General features: G+C 39.1%; 3 protein-coding genes and 1 non-coding gene across 7 annotated transcripts; 2 read left to right on the top strand and 2 right to left on the bottom strand.

The window, feature by feature from the left end:
* The first annotated feature begins 794 nt into the window (after window positions 1-794).
* LOC121775799 (UDP-arabinose 4-epimerase 1-like) lies at window positions 795-4,152 on the top strand. 4 transcript variants are annotated; one of them, XM_042172862.1, is made up of 10 exons: window positions 795-1,909; window positions 1,974-2,098; window positions 2,193-2,306; window positions 2,404-2,511; window positions 2,597-2,688; window positions 2,824-2,965; window positions 3,058-3,152; window positions 3,235-3,364; window positions 3,437-3,581; window positions 3,650-4,152. In XM_042172862.1, exons 1-10 carry the CDS (start codon window positions 1,843-1,845, stop codon window positions 3,907-3,909), a joined length of 1,278 nt encoding a protein of 425 aa, XP_042028796.1. In that variant the 5' UTR covers window positions 795-1,842; the 3' UTR covers window positions 3,910-4,152. The 4 variants fall into 4 exon arrangements, with proteins under 4 accessions (XP_042028796.1, XP_042028797.1, XP_042028798.1 ...); XM_042172863.1 differs by having other exon boundaries at window positions 802-1,903; XM_042172864.1 differs by having other exon boundaries at window positions 814-1,909; window positions 3,666-4,152.
* A 261-nt stretch (window positions 4,153-4,413) lies between these two features.
* On the bottom strand, window positions 4,414-4,486 carry TRNAA-AGC. The gene has a single exon. It is a non-coding gene; the product is annotated as a tRNA-Ala (tRNA).
* Window positions 4,487-4,937: 451 nt separating this feature from the next.
* On the bottom strand, window positions 4,938-7,661 carry LOC121777724 (coatomer subunit epsilon-1-like). The gene is made up of 7 exons (XM_042175069.1): window positions 7,338-7,661; window positions 7,093-7,182; window positions 6,505-6,656; window positions 6,165-6,300; window positions 5,934-6,089; window positions 5,579-5,658; window positions 4,938-5,307 (listed from the first exon to the last, which is right to left on the bottom strand). Exons 1-7 carry the CDS (start codon window positions 7,506-7,508, stop codon window positions 5,214-5,216), a joined length of 879 nt encoding a protein of 292 aa, XP_042031003.1. The 5' UTR covers window positions 7,509-7,661; the 3' UTR covers window positions 4,938-5,213.
* A 6,430-nt stretch (window positions 7,662-14,091) lies between these two features.
* Window positions 14,092-18,387, top strand: LOC121776530 (subtilisin-like protease SBT2.3). The gene is made up of 11 exons (XM_042173694.1): window positions 14,092-14,237; window positions 14,417-14,882; window positions 15,236-15,389; window positions 15,471-15,868; window positions 15,947-16,042; window positions 16,123-16,195; window positions 16,292-16,574; window positions 16,660-16,991; window positions 17,065-17,335; window positions 17,457-17,738; window positions 17,821-18,387. Exons 2-11 carry the CDS (start codon window positions 14,653-14,655, stop codon window positions 18,240-18,242), a joined length of 2,541 nt encoding a protein of 846 aa, XP_042029628.1. The 5' UTR covers window positions 14,092-14,237; window positions 14,417-14,652; the 3' UTR covers window positions 18,243-18,387.
* The last annotated feature ends 42 nt before the right edge of the window (window positions 18,388-18,429 follow it).

Here is an 18,429-nt window from a genome sequence, read left to right as displayed (position 1 = left end):
ATATTTATTGCTCAAAAAAATGCTACCCATATTCGTTCCCATACAAATCTCAAACACAAAAATATTTCGAAAAATTAAACTACTCGAACTCAATTCGAATGTTCCAAAATCATAGTATCCTTTATCCATCTATTCCCTTTATTATAATTTGTGTTGAACTCGCAGCATCGAAAGCACACTTTCCATTATAATTTCAATTATTAATAAAAAATAAATTATTAGAAAAATTATGAATTTTTATTAAATTCTGGTTTGTCCACTAATATATTTCAATAATATTATTGATTACTATTTTTCAAGCAAACAATATTATTTTTTTATATGAATAAACAACATCGTTTTATTCATAATCAACCCCGTTTAAATGATTTTTCTTCTGTCGTATCGTACAATCTCATTAAAATAATTGGTTTGAGATAAGTTCAAATAAGTCCAATTTTCATTATTTAACTCCTTATTCAAAATTTAGGCGCATATCAACATTTGACAAATTTATTTGACTTTTCTCGCAATTTGCCCCTAAATAAACAACATACTCCTCTCGACTACTACCACAAATTTTAATAAATTTTTATAAAAATATATTTAAAAAAGGTTGATGTTTGGTTAGTAGAAAATGAAACATTACATAACGAAACTTACTAAATATGAAAGAAAATTAATTTTTGGGATTAGGTTATTAAATTGGGATATTTCCTAGCTTTTCCTTATCTTCCTATTTTCCATCCGTAATTAACACAAATCGCGCTTAATCGATCTTGGTTAATGTTTATCTTAATTTGGTGAAATATATTAATTGTAGTTTTCCAATACAAATTATAATAGTATGATTCCTTGCTCTGCTGTAACTATTTGCCGCATATTCAAAACCGCAAAAGCTCAGTGACCAGAGCTGGAACATCGCCACCTGCTTTCTCTCTCCTCTACATTCTTTTCAAGAAAAAAAAATCTGGGTTTATTCACAATCAGTGTTATTCGTCGAGGGTGTGAGTCAAAATTTGATCTTGTTCACGATTATTGAGGGATTTTTCCAATTTATCGTGATTGAATGCAATATGAGTAATGAGTCATCGCTGTTTGTCTTTTTGCTATGTGGGAAGGCGGCCTTCTCTTTTTCTGTTCATCGATTTTGTTGAATTTTTCCGATCTTGTGATCACTCAGATACATGCATACATGTGTTGTGATTTGTTTGGTGAAGTCTTTTCTCTGATCACTGCGGTTTGAATGCCGAATTGGCTCTTCACTTTCGTCCAAAATTAGTTTGGGGATTCATATTTTGAGGTTTTGTGTCATGCTTTTGATTATTCGTTTGTCTAAATTGAGAATTCAAGAATGCCCTGCTTGGCTTATTGGCTGTGAAAAATTGAAAATCTCAAGGTTTTTTTGAGTGAGTGAGTTGAAGTTGGGATTTTGATTGTGATAAGGGGGATCTTGAGAGAACCTTTTTTCAGTTTTTATGTTTGAATCCAAAATGCATGTTGCTTTCATCTTGCTATGTTTTTATGTTTCTGATAATATATTGCAGTTCTTGTGTTGTATCACTCTCATTAGCTGCTGGAAATTTCCTAATTTAGATAGGTTTACGCAGTTTTTGTTTTCGATTTGTTGGTTGAATTGTCCCTATTTATGACTGTGTTCATCTTTTTGAATTAGGGCCCAGCTTTAGTTTCTGTTCCTACTTTTTTTGTATCAAAACAAGCTCTTTGATCAACACTTAGTTTCTGTTGTTTGAATTTTGATGCAGGAAATCCGAGGATACGGGCGGATTGGTTGGTATTGATGTGAATATTTGAATGTAAAAAGAATTACTTTATAGTAGAAATTAAAGAAGAGATTTTTCAATGTTGAGTTTCAATAGGATTAGAGCTCAGCCGAGGGGCAATCGATCTATGTCTTTAGGAGGTGGAGGTCTCTATCTTTGGAGCTTTGTTGTTTGTCTTCGGCTGTGATCTTATCCCTTCGTTTTATGCAGGCATGGAATATGCGGATCCGAAGAAGAAGAACAATTTTTGTGGTAAAATCTTGATGGTTTCCACTCTTACAGCATTGTGCATTCTTATGCTCAGGCATTCCCCAACTTTAAACACCCCGACCCAAGTAATTTCATTAGATTTTCAGTCTGTCATCGCTTCATTTGCTTGTTTACGAGTCTCGTAGGATTGAATGAGCAAACTTTTTGTGAATCATACAGTTCTCTAGTCATGAACCTGGTGTGACTCATGTATTGGTAACGGGAGGTGCTGGATTCATCGGTTCACATGCTGCGTTACGGCTTCTTAAGGATTTTTATCGTGTGACTATAGTGGTATCTATCTGATGACTGATACTCACGGTATTTTGTAATTCTACGTTGCCTTGATTGGTTTCTAGAACCGGCCTGATGTGTGTTTTTTTATTAATAGGATAATCTTTCGAGGGGAAACCTTGGTGCCATTCGTGTCCTGCAACAATTATTCCCTGAGCCCGGGAGGCTTCAGTTTATTTATGCCGATCTTGGGGATGCTAAATCGGTATCCTCGCTGTTCTACTCGTTTTCTGATTCTTTGAATGAAGTCACAAAGTAGTTTACCTTTGTTTTTTCTTTTGTTAAAACAGGTCCGAAAAATTTTCTCCGAGAATGCATTCGATGCAGTGATGCATTTTGCCGCTGTAGCGTATGTCGGAGAGAGTACTCTCGATCCACTCAAGTGAGTCTTTTGATATAGCTTCTCATCGTGCGTTTTGTTCGATTATATGATGTATTAGTGCCCTTCTCAATTAAGAACAACGGAACCTAGCAATGTGTTAGTGAAATTCTTTCCCTAACTGTATGTGCAAAACAGGTACTATCACAATATTACATCAAACACTCTCGTTGTATTAGAAGCCATGGCGGCTCACAGAGTGAAGACATTAATTTATTCGAGCACGTGTGCTACATACGGAGAACCTGACAAAATGCCGATTACAGAAGAAACCCCACAGGTGACGAGAGCTGATGAAGTTCACACTCTAAGCCTAGTGCTTTTGCTTTGTTAGGCGAGATCTGTCGACTAATTTTCTTCGATATTTTGCAGGTTCCCATAAATCCATATGGAAAAGCCAAGAAAATGGCAGAGGATATCATTCTTGATTTTCATAAGAATTCTGATATGGCTGTCATGATTCTTAGGTAAAGTGTTTTATCATCTCGATTTTTATAGAAACTCCGCAGCTTAGTCCAACGAGCTACTGAAACTTCATTAATCTATCAGATACTTCAATGTGATTGGTTCGGATCCTGAGGGAAGGCTCGGTGAAGCTCCCCGGCCAGAACTACGTGAACACGGACGGATATCCGGTGCTTGCTTCGATGCTGCCCGTGGAATCATCCCAGGTCTCAAGGTCCGTGTGCTGCTGCTACTTGACTTAACCTAATCGAAACTTCTCCTTAAAAATAGTATCTTTCAAGTGCAGGTTCGTGGAACAGATTACAAGACTTCCGACGGCACCTGCATCCGAGACTACATCGACGTGACCGATCTCGTGGACGCTCACGTCAAAGCCCTCGAGAAAGCCAAACCCGGGCACGTAGGCATCTACAACGTCGGTACAGGAAAAGGTAAAAATAAAAGTAAAAGTAAAACCCCCTTTTAACGTTCACACAACGTGGGACTGACACTGACACAGTTCCGCCCCTTCTCAGGAAGTTCAGTGAACGAGTTCGTGGCAGCGTGCAAGAAGGCGACAGGGGTGCCTATAAAGGTCAATTTCCTTCCCCGGAGGCCTGGGGACTACGCAGAGGTGTACAGCGACCCGTCGAAGATCAGGAACGAGCTGAACTGGACAGCGATGCACACCAACCTCGAGGAGAGCTTGCAGGTCGCGTGGAGATGGCAGAAGGCGCACCAGAACGGGTACGGGTTGATGTCTGCGTAAATAGATGCTAGTATTTCGTAACGGAGGACTAACATGAAGCAACCCCGGACCGGATCGGAGCCTCGGTTTTGGATAGTTTTGGTAGTGTTTTAGGGACAGAGGGAGTTGAAGAGAGGGGTGTGATGTATTCTTTTTTACATCTCTATTGAGATACGTTTGTTTGATAACAGAATGATAGGGATCGATTTATGTAATGATTTATGCGTTTGAGACATATTTTAGTTGAATAAATAGTTTGTGAGAGGTATAGCTTATTCTTATTCATATATATTTCTCAATTATTGTAGCATTTCTTGAGTTGAAAAATCCTCAGTTTTACTTTCAAGTCTATGCTGTTTGAAGAGGACCAGTTTCTATAGTTCAGTTGTAGAGTATTACTACTTATTCTGTTGCAAATAAAAAACAGGAAATGAGAAAAAAAAAAGGTATGTATTTATTATTCCTTGGCAAATAAAAAACAGGGAAAAACGAGAAGAGGATGTATATTTACTTATCACTCCTTAAAAAGAGAAAAATGGAGATGCGGGGTATCGATCCCCGTACCTCTCGCATGCTAAGCGAGCGCTCTACCATCTGAGCTACATCCCCTATATATTTATTATATACTGAATCAATCATATGATCCAAAATCCGAACTTTGAAATCTCCAAATTGCATAAAAAGTAGAAATCCGAAAATCCAGTACCAAAATCCAAAAATCACATACTAGAATTGTTCAACAAAATGGTTTTATATTGGTTAGGTTTGTGATTAAAAATTACTAATATATTTTTATTTTTTATATAATATATAAATATATCTCGGATGTCGGATTACTTCGGAGTTTAAATGATTTGATCTGATTCGAGCTGAACATTAGAATTTTTTTTTAAAATCAGATCCAAAATCAAATTCCAAAAAATCTTAACCTAATTTAAATTTTGGTTTGGTTCGAGTCTGATTTTCGAATTTGAAATATTTTGCTCACCCCTGATCTTGTCCATGTAGATGATCAGTGATTTCAAATCTAAAACAACTTTACGTAAGATACACAGTTTGATTGTTTGTAATAATTCATCATTGTTTGAGAATTCAAGTTCATAACAAGACGTTGCTAACAGATATAGATTCTACAATTGTACTAAGCCGTATGCAGCTCTGAGGCTCAAATATACCAGTCTTGTTACCCAATATAGTGTGTACTCTCAGCTGAACATCAAATAGTATCATTCAACAGAAGACAACATTCCACAAATGTGTCTTCGCAAGTCGTTACACCAAAAATATACTTTCATTGACAGGCGAGAAGCAATAGCGTTGCAGCTACTCCACTGCTTCACGCGACAGTTTGGACTGCTCTGTCAAAAGCTTCCTCCGCTGCAGATGCACGTACGACGAGGGTGTGTTCTGGGTGAGAAAGTTTCAATTGGCTGCAAATACACAATTATCAGAAATTCCACCATCAGAAGATCTACATAACGATGCTTTCCCTCTCTCTCATAAAGGTCGTATGAACTAAATTCAGTACACAAGCACATTTCGGCAATAGGGACAAACAAAATCGTTACGAGCCAAGGATGAGAAAAACGGACATAGAATAGTTTAACGGAAATTTGATGAACCCAGACTAACTAAAGCAGCTTGCATTCAATTAAGGAGCCCTTATGGAAGTTATAAAACAGATTACGGTATGAATCCTACCTGAGGTAGCGTGATGATGGTTTACCAAGGTGAAGACTACAAACAACCAGATTGGCAAGGGTCTCCGGATCCTTAGCATCCTGTGCAAACCAGAAATTTACATGTTATATGCCAAATAGGGAAAGCAATTATAGCATTATAGAATTTAGCACACAAAAAAGGAGAGGAAAAGGAACTCAAACAGGTCTGGTACGAAGTGGGAAAGCAGCTGTGGATGATTTGACAGCCAATGGGCATGGAGCAAAATAGAACGTTGACAATAGCAACTAAAATTGTGCGAAGCTTCAACATTATTATACTAGAGAAAAGCATTGTGGACATTAGGGAAAGGAAATGGCTAGCAAATGAGACTCACTCTGTTGAGGGCCTCAAGCAGAAGGGTCTCTGCCTCGTCAAATTGCCCCTTGTGCATGCAGCAAACAGCCTTGCCATTCAGGACCAAGCTGGTCATTTGGTACCTCTCTGAGAAATCTTGGAAAATAAGATATGCTTCCTGGATCTTTGAACCACCCTGTTTCAGATAGCAATATGTGAGTCTCCAGACACACGATTTGGATATGTATATATCTCGTGAAACAACACTTACCACAGCCAAGTTGAGCCATGCGGTAGCAAGTTGAGTTAGTGTGTGGTCTTCATCTACCGCTTGCATGACTCTCAATTGTTTCTCGGCATAATCTGAACGGTGCATCTTAAGAAAAATTTGGACATTTAAAGCGTGCCTGCAGAAGCATAATATCATTAAGATTAAAGTATACGTGTGCACTTTACTACACACACAAACAATATGTGAAAGCCAGATTAGTATAATATGACAGATCAATCAAGTTGCTAGCAACACATGATCAAACAGTGCCACGGAATCAATTGATGGGATTATCAACAGGAAATATCTATAGTACTCAGCACAAACTAAGGGGACTTACAACTCCATTGTTCCACCAGCATTTGTATGCTTCAAAGCTTCATTATAGTCCTGTTCATGCATGAATATGGTCCCGGCAATGAGACGTAAGATGGGGTTGCTTCCAACTGCAGGATCCGCCAACCACTCGTGGAGACTCGAAATTACTGTTTCCTACACAAGTAATGAACATAAATTAGTTTGGACAAGCATTTGGCATAGACAATCATGAAAAGAAATTACAAATACTCCAGCATTGTTCATCAAACCACTGTTTGGCACAAATTTGCTTGCCATCAATCCATTAGCCTCCACCGTAAAATTCCTTCAGGTACAAACAACCCTAACTAATACCTTCATTTATGTTGGGAGAAATGCAGATCCACAACAAGAAACAATATTTCTCCTTCATGAAACTTAGACACGCCCCAACTAATTGAAAATTACCGGTGAAATTACAAACAGAATTCCACTTTAAAAGATCAAGACAATGACACATCGATTGCAACCGAAGGAACAAAATTAAACACCTTGCTCTTAGAGCTGCAGATATAAGAGCCAATTCACGTTGTTCTTATGGATGGAGATGCATGAAGCAAAAAAAATTCACCTTGTTGTTAGGGCTGGAGAGGTATACAGCCAATAATTTCGCCGCCTGAAGCGGCGTTGCCGCAGATGAATCAATCTCACTTATCACGAGCTACACATCACAAATCAAGCGCAGAAATCAATAATCATTCTCAATACAATACAATCACCAACAAAAAATAGAATTCGATCAATTCCTAATTCCAGCTCAACAATTGCTGAAAATTCAAAGCAGATCTCCAACGCGAATGCGCGATCCAACCGTACCTGATAGCTGCCGAGAGCAATGTAAGAGCGGTAAACGAGGCAGTCCCTCTCAACGGCGTCGTCGGGCGAGAGATTAGGGATTTCGCTGCTGTTGATTGCGGCCTGGTACGCCCCCACGTAGAAGTTGTTCCTCAATCCGAACAACGGATCCGGTCCTACAATCGCCGCCATTTCTGATTCACTGAAGCTTAAATCTGGGGTGCAGAAGATCTGATCTTGAGAAGGAAGCGAATTTCGAGAGCGATCGAATGAATCGCGCAAGATCAGATGCGAAAGATTTTACACAGTTGAGAGGAAAGAGAAGCGGGTTTTTGTTGCTGCGCTTTTGTGATATAAACAAACGTTTTTAGATGAAGTCTTTGCTAGTAGTATTTCTTGATCAGAATTTTAGTGGGCTCGAATTTGGGCCGGCGCGTTTTGCACGAAAGGCACATGTTTCTACTTTCGTGGCCCATTTGTTATGGTAATACTCCTACAATGCAATTTTTGACACGATACGAAAGTTTAGAGTGTGACAGGAACATGCATGAAAGTGATTGGTTTTTGGTCAAATCTAATTGGGTTCGTACCCATTAAAATTTAAATTATGTGAATCAAGCTCAAGTCCGGAGAAAAATATGATTTTAATCAAGAAAATCTGATTTTAAAACCTGGTTTTTATCATGTAAACCAAATTTTAAAATTAATTTTAATCATGTAAATCAGGCCTAGGTTGTTACCATATTGTTATTGTGTTGTGTCAATCCCTATTATATTGTATCATGTGCGAGTCTTGTTCGGATTTGAAGGTACAAGATCAGGTTCGTATTTGAGCTGAGAATTTCCTTAGCAGATCGGTTCGGATTATACCTTATTAGGTTGGATCATTATCAGGCTAACTCGACAATAATCCAACTGTCCAACACGCATGATTTGTCATTCCCTGATTGAAAATATATACATGCAAATGTCCAAATTAGAACTCGTCTTGGAATAGGATTAGGAACGCGAGACCTCAAGTCGCAAAAATCTACTATGGATGATTGTTCTTAATGGATGTAATTGTAATTCAATGCAAAGTTAAAATGATGTCTCTCATTTAAGTCATAGTTTTTTGTTGGCTTTTAGTCTTTCTTATAACTTTTGAAACTGCAATATAAAATTATAACTTCACATTTTTTGCAATTGTATAACAATGGTCACATGGCAACAAAACCATCCAACATCCAGTGAATTGGCGTTGTTTTAACTAAACTCAAAACTAAATGAGATCGTGTTGTTCAAAATTGCGTCGTTTTCTTGTCACGTCATATTTGATTTTGTCATGTTAGTTTCGATTTCAACCATTATAGTATAATTGCAAAAAATTAAAGAAGTTACAAATATATCTTTCAATTTCATGTTACAAATTTATATTTCAATTTCAAGTTATGAAATTAGCGCAAGTCAATAAATAATTATTATTTAAATAGCAATTATTCCAAATTAAAATCCACAAAAAGAAACAAAGGTTAGTTATTGGGCTTATGCCACTAACCTATTAAATTCCACAACAAGAAACAAAGTTTAGTTAATGGGCTTATGCCACTACCCCTTTTCGAAAATTGGCCCATTTACAAATTGACCACTAACCACTAATTACATGCAAAATAAGGAGTAATAAAACACAAATATGGTATTAGTGATGAAGAGTCCAAAACCATCACAAAAAAGAAAAGGACAGCAAGAAAATTATTACTACAAAAAAAGCAAATAAAAGTGAAAGTGATCATTGTAATAATCGGATTTTCTTTTTTAATCTCGAAACTAAAAAAACAACATCTCTCCTAAAATTTGGCTTTTTATACTTTGGATAAATTTCGTCATAATTAATAATCAAAATGAGCCTCTTATAGTGGGGAGGCATGGGACGATGGCATCATTATAATCCACTTACTTTTTGAACAATGATAAGATCCATTGATTTTATTTTTAATCTAATAGTAACACAATTTAATAGATGGGTTATATGCCTTTTTAATCTATAAAGTATTTGGCAAATTCTGATTTTGCATACCGATTATAATGTCTGTGTTTAACTATTCAACTCTTAAATTGATCTGATTTTACAATCAACTAGGATTACATCGAATATTAGTATTGATGCAATATAAGACCGAATTGAAAGTTCAATAATAATCACACGCAAATAATCTTAATTGGTTATATGGGCACTGATAATTGGTGAATTCATTGAAGTATGCATCGATGTTCGATGAAATTGAAAAGGATGGGAATAATTGGTTGATAAAAACTCATACTAATAGGTATACTATTTTATTTTATTTTTAAATCAAGAATTCGTTCATTGATTTAATTATTTTGAATAATACACGTTTTGTTGTATTGTTGAATACCTCCAAAAGTGTAGAATTATTGCTACTATTATCAGTGTTACTTATAATAAATAATAATATACGTGCATATACTTCAATGGTATACCGGTCATTCATTTTAGAGCATCCACAAAAAAAAATAGCACAGTCATAACTTAGCCACAAACTCCTCCTGCCACATCATCAGTGCTAAAAATCCTGCCGCCACATCATCAAAATAAGCAAATAGTCCACCAATAGCCTAGCCACATCACTCAAAATTATATAAAACAAATAATTAACCATCATACAAAATACGGAATTAAATTTACGACACAGATACGGGAAAATTCAATTATATTATTAAAATTTAAAAAGTTCATTAATTAAAAAAATTTACATTAATTTTAAAAAAAGAAGGTACATTAAAAAAATTACAAAAAAAGAAGGTACATTAAAAAAAATTACATAATTAAAAAAAACTAACGCCGTGCAGTCTTCCGTGCCCACAACTCTTCAATTAAATCCTTTTGTAGTCGAATATGAGCATTCACTTGGCGCATGTCGGCATGTGCTTGGAGGAGGCCGGCTTCATCGTGAGGTACCCCACTCCGTACGTTGGAGGCGGCCACGCCGTGGCTTGGACCGGCTTCATTATCGTCGTTGACCCAACTAGTCAGTTGTACACCTTCGTCTTCGACAATCATGTTGTGCATGATAATACATGCGTACATTATATCAGCAATGCAGTCGACATGCCACAAACGCGTTGGACCCCTAACTGCCGCCCATCGAGACTGGAGCACACCAAATGCCCGCTCCACGTCCTTGCGCGCCGACTTCTGTCGTGCCGCAAAGTAGGCATTCCTCTCATCTGATGCGCATCGGATCGTCTTCACAAAGACGGGCCACCTAGGGTATATCCCATCCGCCAAGTAGTAGCCCATATCATGCCGGTTGCCGTTGGCGACAAAACTGATGGCCGGACCGACGCCCTGGCACTGCTCGTTGAAAAGGGACGACGAGTTGAGGACGTTGAGGTCGTTGTTCGAACCGGCTACCCCAAAATACGCATGCCAAATCCACAGCCGGTAATCAGCTACGGCCTCGAGGATCATCGTGGGATTCTTTCCCTTGTAGTCGGTCGTGTAGAACCCCTTCCAGGAAGCGGGATAGTTCTTCCACTCCCAATGCATACAATCTACGCCGCCTAACATTTCCGGGAACCCATGCTTCTCCCCGTGCATCTGCATCAGATCCTGGCAGTCTTCGGGGGTAGGGCTTCGAAGGTACTGATCACTGAATATTTCAATCACGCCCTGACAGAAAAACTTCATACATTCCAGGGCAGTCGTCTCACCGATGTGGAGGTACTCATCCCACATGTCTGCCGCGCCTCCGTAGGCCAACTGTCGGATTGCCGTAGTGCACTTTTGAATAGGTGTGTGGCCGGGTCTGCCAGCCGCATCGTGTCTGAAGTGGAAATACAGATATCGATGCTCTAAAGCGTTAACAATACGCATAAACAGGGCCCTGCTCATCCTAAAATGTCGTCTGAAAAGGTTGGTGTTGAACCGCGGCTCCTCTGCGAAGTAGTCTTCGTATAGGCGCTGATGTGCAGCTACGTGATCACGATCAATCACTTCTCGGCGGTGGACAACTGGGCGAGGTCGAGGTACCGCCGGCTGCAAGGCTCTTTGCATCCATTGGTTTATCTCGCGGGTCGTATAGGCCTCCAACGCTTCGGCCATTTGACATTCGTACTACTCAGCATCCCCCCTACTACCACCCGCGTTACTCATTTCGCGTTGTTGCTCTTGTACAGAAATTAAGATAGAGAGAAAACTCGTTAAAACAAGTGGTGCGAATGAAAATGAAGTGCAAAGCGCGTATAAATAGTGTTTCGAAAATAAAAAAAATAAAAAATCCGCTAGGCGATGCGCTCGGCGATCCGGAGCCTGCAATGGGGCCGAGCGGATCGCCTAGCGCCCAAACATCGCCTAGCGCTAGGCGATTTTTTCCCGGAAACCGGTTCGGCGGTTACAGTGGTTCGCCGAGCGCACCGCCTAGTGTCAGGGCTCGGCTAGGCGGTGCACTAAACGCCATTGTGGATGCTCTAATAGTACTACTTTTTTCTGATATTCTTATTCTTCCCTCTCAAATTCGATTATTTTGTTCGTTTATTTATTTATTCATTCTACATGCATAATTAATTTTATTATAATTTGTTAACCACAAATACATGAGTAGTTAACTAGATTATTATTTAATAAATAAAATAACCTTTTATTCGCAAAATCAAAAGAAGAGGAACATGCAAGTGCCATAAATAAAATACTAACTTCATTAACAAAAACTAATTCATTTTTTCCATTATAGTATATGATTGTGACACTTATTTCAGAACGGAAAGAATAGTCGATTAATCCTAAAATTTCACATAGACAGAGACGTGTATATATACATACAATGTGTCACGGGTCTACACAAATAAAGAGGCAGAACATGTATCACAATTCACAAGATCCACTTTATACTAAAGTTTCAAACTTTATACCAACAAAAAATAAATTCGAACGTTGGAATTGCCAATGGCCTACCACAACCCAAAAAGGCCAAACTCATCATTTACTTCCTCCACAATTCTTCATGTGATTTAAACATATCCGACTAATAAATTACAACAAGAAGCTGCAACTATTATTTTAGATTGCATTTATAAATAAATGCCATTTAACATGTTACTGATTGAAACTACAAAAATACATTTACCACGAACCCAATTCAACTCATTCTTTCAGATATGCAATTTACAAATCCCATAAATATGCATGACCCAACAATAAATTAATTCCCCCCCCCCCCTCCTCCCATAATAATTAATAGATGTCATATTTAGATAATGCTACGAGATTTTAGGAGATATTGTTTTATTTGTTAAGTGGAAAAAGAAAACAGTTTATTTATAATAATATGACAGAGAACTTTTTCAAAAAAAAAAGAAAATGTAACATCTTTTGTTTGACGAACTAAAAGAAAAGCGTGACAACTATTATGAGACGAGTACATAATAGAATAATCACACATGTGAAGAAAATTTTTAAGCCGAAGTTGTGATCTTGATATCAACCGACCAATTCAACTACATATCATAAAATTAAATTAAATTTGGCTTTGGGTTATTCTTCAATTATAACTCAAACTTGAACTCCAATGTACTAACTTTTAGCCCAAAATTTTAAAATATTACAAATGTAGCATATACATATTATTTATTCACTTAACACTTCAAGTCAATATTTTTTTACTAATTTAGCTATTGTGTCTTTAAGATAAGAATTTAGAAGGTAAAAAAAATTCTTCACAAATCATAGGGAAATAATGAAGAAAACATACATCATAAAACACCAAACTATAAACAGTTGGAAAGGAAACGAATAACGGCAAAAGAAAAAGATCCAATTTTTATTTCCGTTGATAATTTTGTTTACTTATAAAACAAACAACAAATCTATGTGACCAAATTTTGTACAATAAAAAACTAGTTTATTTGAAATAAATAGGTTTATTTATACATTTAATTAAAATATATGGATGCATATATAGTACATGAAAAGTGCATAATATTGTGGTCATATATTTATGATTTGTGTATAATTTTTTTAATGTTTTGAAACCATAAATGTAATTAGTGCATACTTTAATTCAAATTTTAAAAACAATAGAAAGAAAATTCATATATAAAAAAATGAGGTTAAGAGCATCCACAATAGCGCCTAGCGCACTGCCTAGCCGAGCGCCGGCGCTAGGCGGTGCGCTAGGCGGTCTATTGCAGCTGCCCAGCGATTTTCGCGAAAAAAAACCGCCTAGCGCTCGGCGGTTCCGTGGCGCTAGGTGGTGCGCTAGGCGATCTGCTAGGCGCTATTGCAACGTCCGGATCGCCTAGTGCACCGCCTAGCGCGAAGGACTGCACGGCAGTAGTTTTTTTGTTAATTATGTAATTTTTTTTAATTTTTAAATTTTAATAATATTATTGAATTTTCTCGTATATGTATCGTAAATTAAATTGCGTATTTTGTGTGATTGTTAATTATTTGTTTTATATAATTTTGAGTGATGTGGCTATTGATGTGGCTGGACTATTTATGATGTGACTAGGCTATGGCTGGGCTATTTATGATGTGTCAGGAGGATTTTTAGTGTTGATGATGTGGCAGGAGGAGTTTGTGGCAGGAGGAGTTTGTGGCTAGGCTATGACTGCACTATTGCTGGACTATTCCTATTGTGGATGGCCTAAAGGCTAGGAAGTCTTTTTAACATCCACTTACTTATATTTATTATTTTAATATATAATTAATACATCAAATTATTAATATAACTTTATTTTGGTTGTGCAAAATTTGGCTGCTTTGCTTATCATCCTTCACGAACAACAAATCGTTCATCTGCACATTCCCCAAGAAAAGTTGCAGATTCACTCCTGTCCTTTTCTTGCTTGAATACATATGACCCTTCAAATTCTATTTTCACATCAAAGAATTGCATTTTTGTCAAAGAAGATAAGCAAGTAACTAAATGCTTACAATACTTTTTATTTATTTATGAACAGACAGACTGACAGAGGTCCATAGACACAAGTGCTTAACATATGTGTTTGTCTATTATAATTTCAAGTATTATTTTAGTAATAAATGTTGGAGAGTTTATTGATTTAGTTTCTTTCTTCTGGAGTTGCCCTCTTTACAGGTGAGTGGAAGAGAGTTTTTTTGTTTTTTGTTTTTTGTTTTCTTCACCTCTAAAAAAAAAGGAAGAGGGTTGTCAGTTTGTACATCTTGGAGCAAGGGTGTACCTCTGCATTTCAAGAAAGTGGTAAAAGATTGAATCTTGGGGAGATGGGAGGTTGTACTTCTTGAAGAAAGCGCTGTACCTTCCCATTGTTTGTGATTTTGGGCGTTTGTTGAGAAAGGGAAGCTTTTTTTGCAATGCAAATGGAGGGAAGGTGGGGAGTTGGGTTTTGGGGTGTAATGGTGTGTTTGGGTGTGTTTGTGGGGTGCAGTTTTGCTCAGGGTGATGAAGGTAATGTGACTGCTGTGTATATTGTCACTCTCAAACAAGCCCCAGCTTCTCATTTCTATGATGAGCTTAGAGTTATGAAAGGGCATCATGTTAGAGGCAATGGGTCTGAGGGAATGAGTAGATTTGATAAACCAAGGTACAATTTTTATACATTCTGTTGTTTTCAAGATTGGATTTTTTTACCTGTTTCATCCCCTCAAAAGTCCAGCATTTGATGTTCTGTTTCTTGTTTTGGTTTTTATAGTGTGTGAGTTTGACTTTTAGAGATTTTATTGCACTTGAAATACATATGATTCTGTCATTTAGGGAAAGGATTAAGTTATTCATGTGTGTAAAAGTTACTGAATTAGCCTATTTCTAAGAAAATGAGGTTATGCAATTGATTTTGAATGTGGAATTGTGATTTAGGATATGGATTTCCTCTTTATTTATTGTGTTCTTGATGATGAAATCATGGTAGTTAATGTGTTTGCACTGTGGTGAAATCAGGAATACAGCAAAGACGAATAGGCGCCACAAGCCGTACATAGACCGCGTGCACGATTCTCTGTTAAAACGGGCCTTAAAGGGCGAAAAGTATCTTAAGCTCTACAGCTACCGTTACTTGATCAACGGATTTGCTGTGCTTGTCACTGAACAGCAGGTTCGTCTCCATGATCCCGAGTTTTGTCACTGTCTCGTTGCCTAAGTGTGTGTCTTATGCTCACTGGTGATGTTTTTGAAGGCTTACAAGCTGTCAATCAGGAGGGAGGTGTCGAATGTCGTATTGGATTTCTCGGTCAGGACTGCGACTACTCATACACCCCAGTTTTTAGGTCTTCCCGATGGAGCGTGGGCGCAAGAAGGTGGATTTGATACAGCGGGAGAAGGGATTGTTATTGGATTCATCGACACTGGGGTTGATCCCACACACCCTAGCTTTTCCGATGACACGCCCGACAAGCCATACCCTGTCCCACAGCATTTCTCGGGGATCTGTGAGGTCACACGCGACTTTCCATCTGGATCCTGCAACAGAAAGCTCGTTGGGGCTCGACATTTTGCTGCCTCCGCGATCACCAGAGGGATTTTCAATGCCACACAGGACTATGCTTCGCCATTCGATGGCGATGGCCATGGAACGTAAGCATTCTCTCTGTTACATAGTTGTATCAATTTTATTCGCACGCATCGTTATAGTTTATACGTAAATTATTGCAGGCACACAGCTGCTATTGCAGCAGGAAACCATGGAATTCCAGTTGTAGTAGCTGGACATACCTTTGGGAATGCCAGTGGAATGGCTCCTCGTTCGCAGTAAGAATCTTGCTTCGACTTTGTTCTCGTTGTTCGTATGTTGAGTTATGCATTTACCCGATTCTGATATGTTACAACAGTGTTGCTGTTTATAAGGCGTTATACAAAAGCTTCGGGGGCTTCGCTGCTGATGTGGTTGCTGCCATAGATCAAGTAAGAATCTCATATAAATGTAGCCATTCTTCATAAAAATCGAGTCTTGGTTTGATATCGTATTCAATTTTCGTTTTCGTGTGTTTGCATTTGTAGGCTGCACAGGACGGAGTGGACATAATAAGCTTGTCGATAACTCCAAACAGGCGGCCACCCGGCATTGCCACTTTCTTTAATCCCATCGACATGGCTTTGCTGTCGGCTGTCAAGGCTGGGATTTTCGTCGTGCAGGCAGCAGGAAACACGGGGCCGTCTCCCAAGAGCATCTCCTCCTTTAGCCCATGGATCTTCACCGTTGGTGCTGCAACTCACGACCGGAGCTATAGTAACTCTATAGTCCTCGGCAACAACATCACAATCCCGGGAGTTGGACTTGCTCGTAAGCCTCAAATATTCGAATTGTTGATTTACTACTAATCATTGATCACGTCTAAAAGATTCCGTTTTTATCTGCTTTTCTCTAGCTGGAACGGACGGAGACGCAATGTACACTTTGGTGTCGGCCATCCATGCCTTGAACACGACAACAGCAACCGCGAACGACTTGTACGTAAGCGAATGCCAAGATGCTGGGAACTTCAACCAGAGTGTTGTCGAAGGGAACCTTCTGATCTGCAGCTACTCCATCCGGTTCGTTCTTGGCCTCTCCACCATCAAACAAGCTCTAGAAACTGCAGATAACCTCAATGCAGCTGGCGTCGTATTCTACATGGATCCATACGTCATCGGCTTCCAGCTCAACCCGGTCCCAATGAAGATCCCCGGCATTATAATCCCATCTCCCGACGATTCAAAAGTGAGTGTGCTTTACGACTTCCTAGTACGAAAATGGTCGTTCCATAACACGTATACGTTACATATTATCGCAGATCTTGCTACATTATTACAATTCTTCGTTGGAGAGAGATGATAGTTTGAAGAAAATTGTTAAGTTTGGAGGATTAGCAAGTGTTTCCGGTGGAATTAAAGCAAATTTCAGCCACTCTGCTCCTAAGGTTATGTATTATTCGGCTAGAGGGCCGGATCCGGAAGACAATTTTCTTGATGACGCAGACGTGCTAAAACCAAACGTCGTTGCTCCTGGGAACTTCATATGGTCCGCTTGGAGCTCGGGTGGCATGGACTCGGTCGAGTTTCTAGGTACATTAAAAATTGTTCAATAGCGGATTTTGTGTATCGTGTGGCCCTAGTGACTCGAACCTGTGACCAATTAAGTTGTGTTTCGTCGTTGAAATGTTAACCATTTTCTTGACTTGTGCAGGTGAGAGCTTTGCAATGATGTCTGGAACAAGCATGGCAGCTCCACACATTGCTGGACTTGCAGCCTTGATCAAGCAGAGGTTCCCCTCTTTCTCCCCGTCCGCGATCGGATCCGCCCTCTCGACGACGGCTTCCCTCAACGACAACAACGGTGGGCCGATCATGGCGCAGCGCGCCTATACTAACCCGGACGTGAACCAGTCCCCGGCCACTCCCTTCGACATGGGGAGCGGATTCGTCAATGCCACCAGATCGTTGGATCCCGGCCTCATTCTCGATTCCGGTAACTCCCCTCGTTCGCCCTATGTCCGCTAAATTACTAAACTACCCTTTGAAAAACTATAACAAGCGAGTGCATCACGCAGGCTACAACGATTACGTGTCGTTCCTGTGCGGCATCAACGGCTCGTCCCCGGTGGTCCTGAACTACACGGGAGCAAGCTGCGGGGGTCCAACCCTGAACGCCACCGACCTCAACCTGCCCTCGATCACCGTCTCGAAGCTGTACCAGTCCGTGACCGTGCAGCGGGTCGTGACCAATGTGGCTGGAAACGAGACGTACAGCGTCGGGTGGAGCGCGCCTTACGGGGCCTCGGTGAAGGTGTCGCCGACGCACTTCTTGATCGGCGGAGGAGAGAAGCAGGTGCTTAGTGTGTTGATTAATGCCACCATGAACAGCTCAGTGGCTAGCTTTGGGAGGATAGGGTTGTTTGGGAATCAAGGCCATGTGGTTAACATTCCTCTCTCTGTTATTCTCAAGATTTCATACAATAATACTGCTGGCTGATTTTTTTCACTATGGGGTGATGATATTTCATGTAATTTTCAATAACATTTTGATTTTTTTTGATTGGTTACCATGTAAATTCTGATGTGCATAAATAGTTGAATGTTGTTGTTCGTTTGTGTATAGGATCTGCTACTTAATCTCAGGATAATGTCATCATAGAGAAGTATTCTTTAACTCATTAATT

Source organism: Salvia splendens, chromosome 18 (genome assembly GCF_004379255.2).
Source record: "Salvia splendens isolate huo1 chromosome 18, SspV2, whole genome shotgun sequence".
In the NCBI taxonomy this organism is placed as follows: domain Eukaryota; kingdom Viridiplantae; phylum Streptophyta; class Magnoliopsida; order Lamiales; family Lamiaceae; genus Salvia; species Salvia splendens.
The sequence above is the reverse complement of the archived record's forward strand: the minus strand, read 5'-3'. Positions and strand labels throughout refer to the sequence as shown.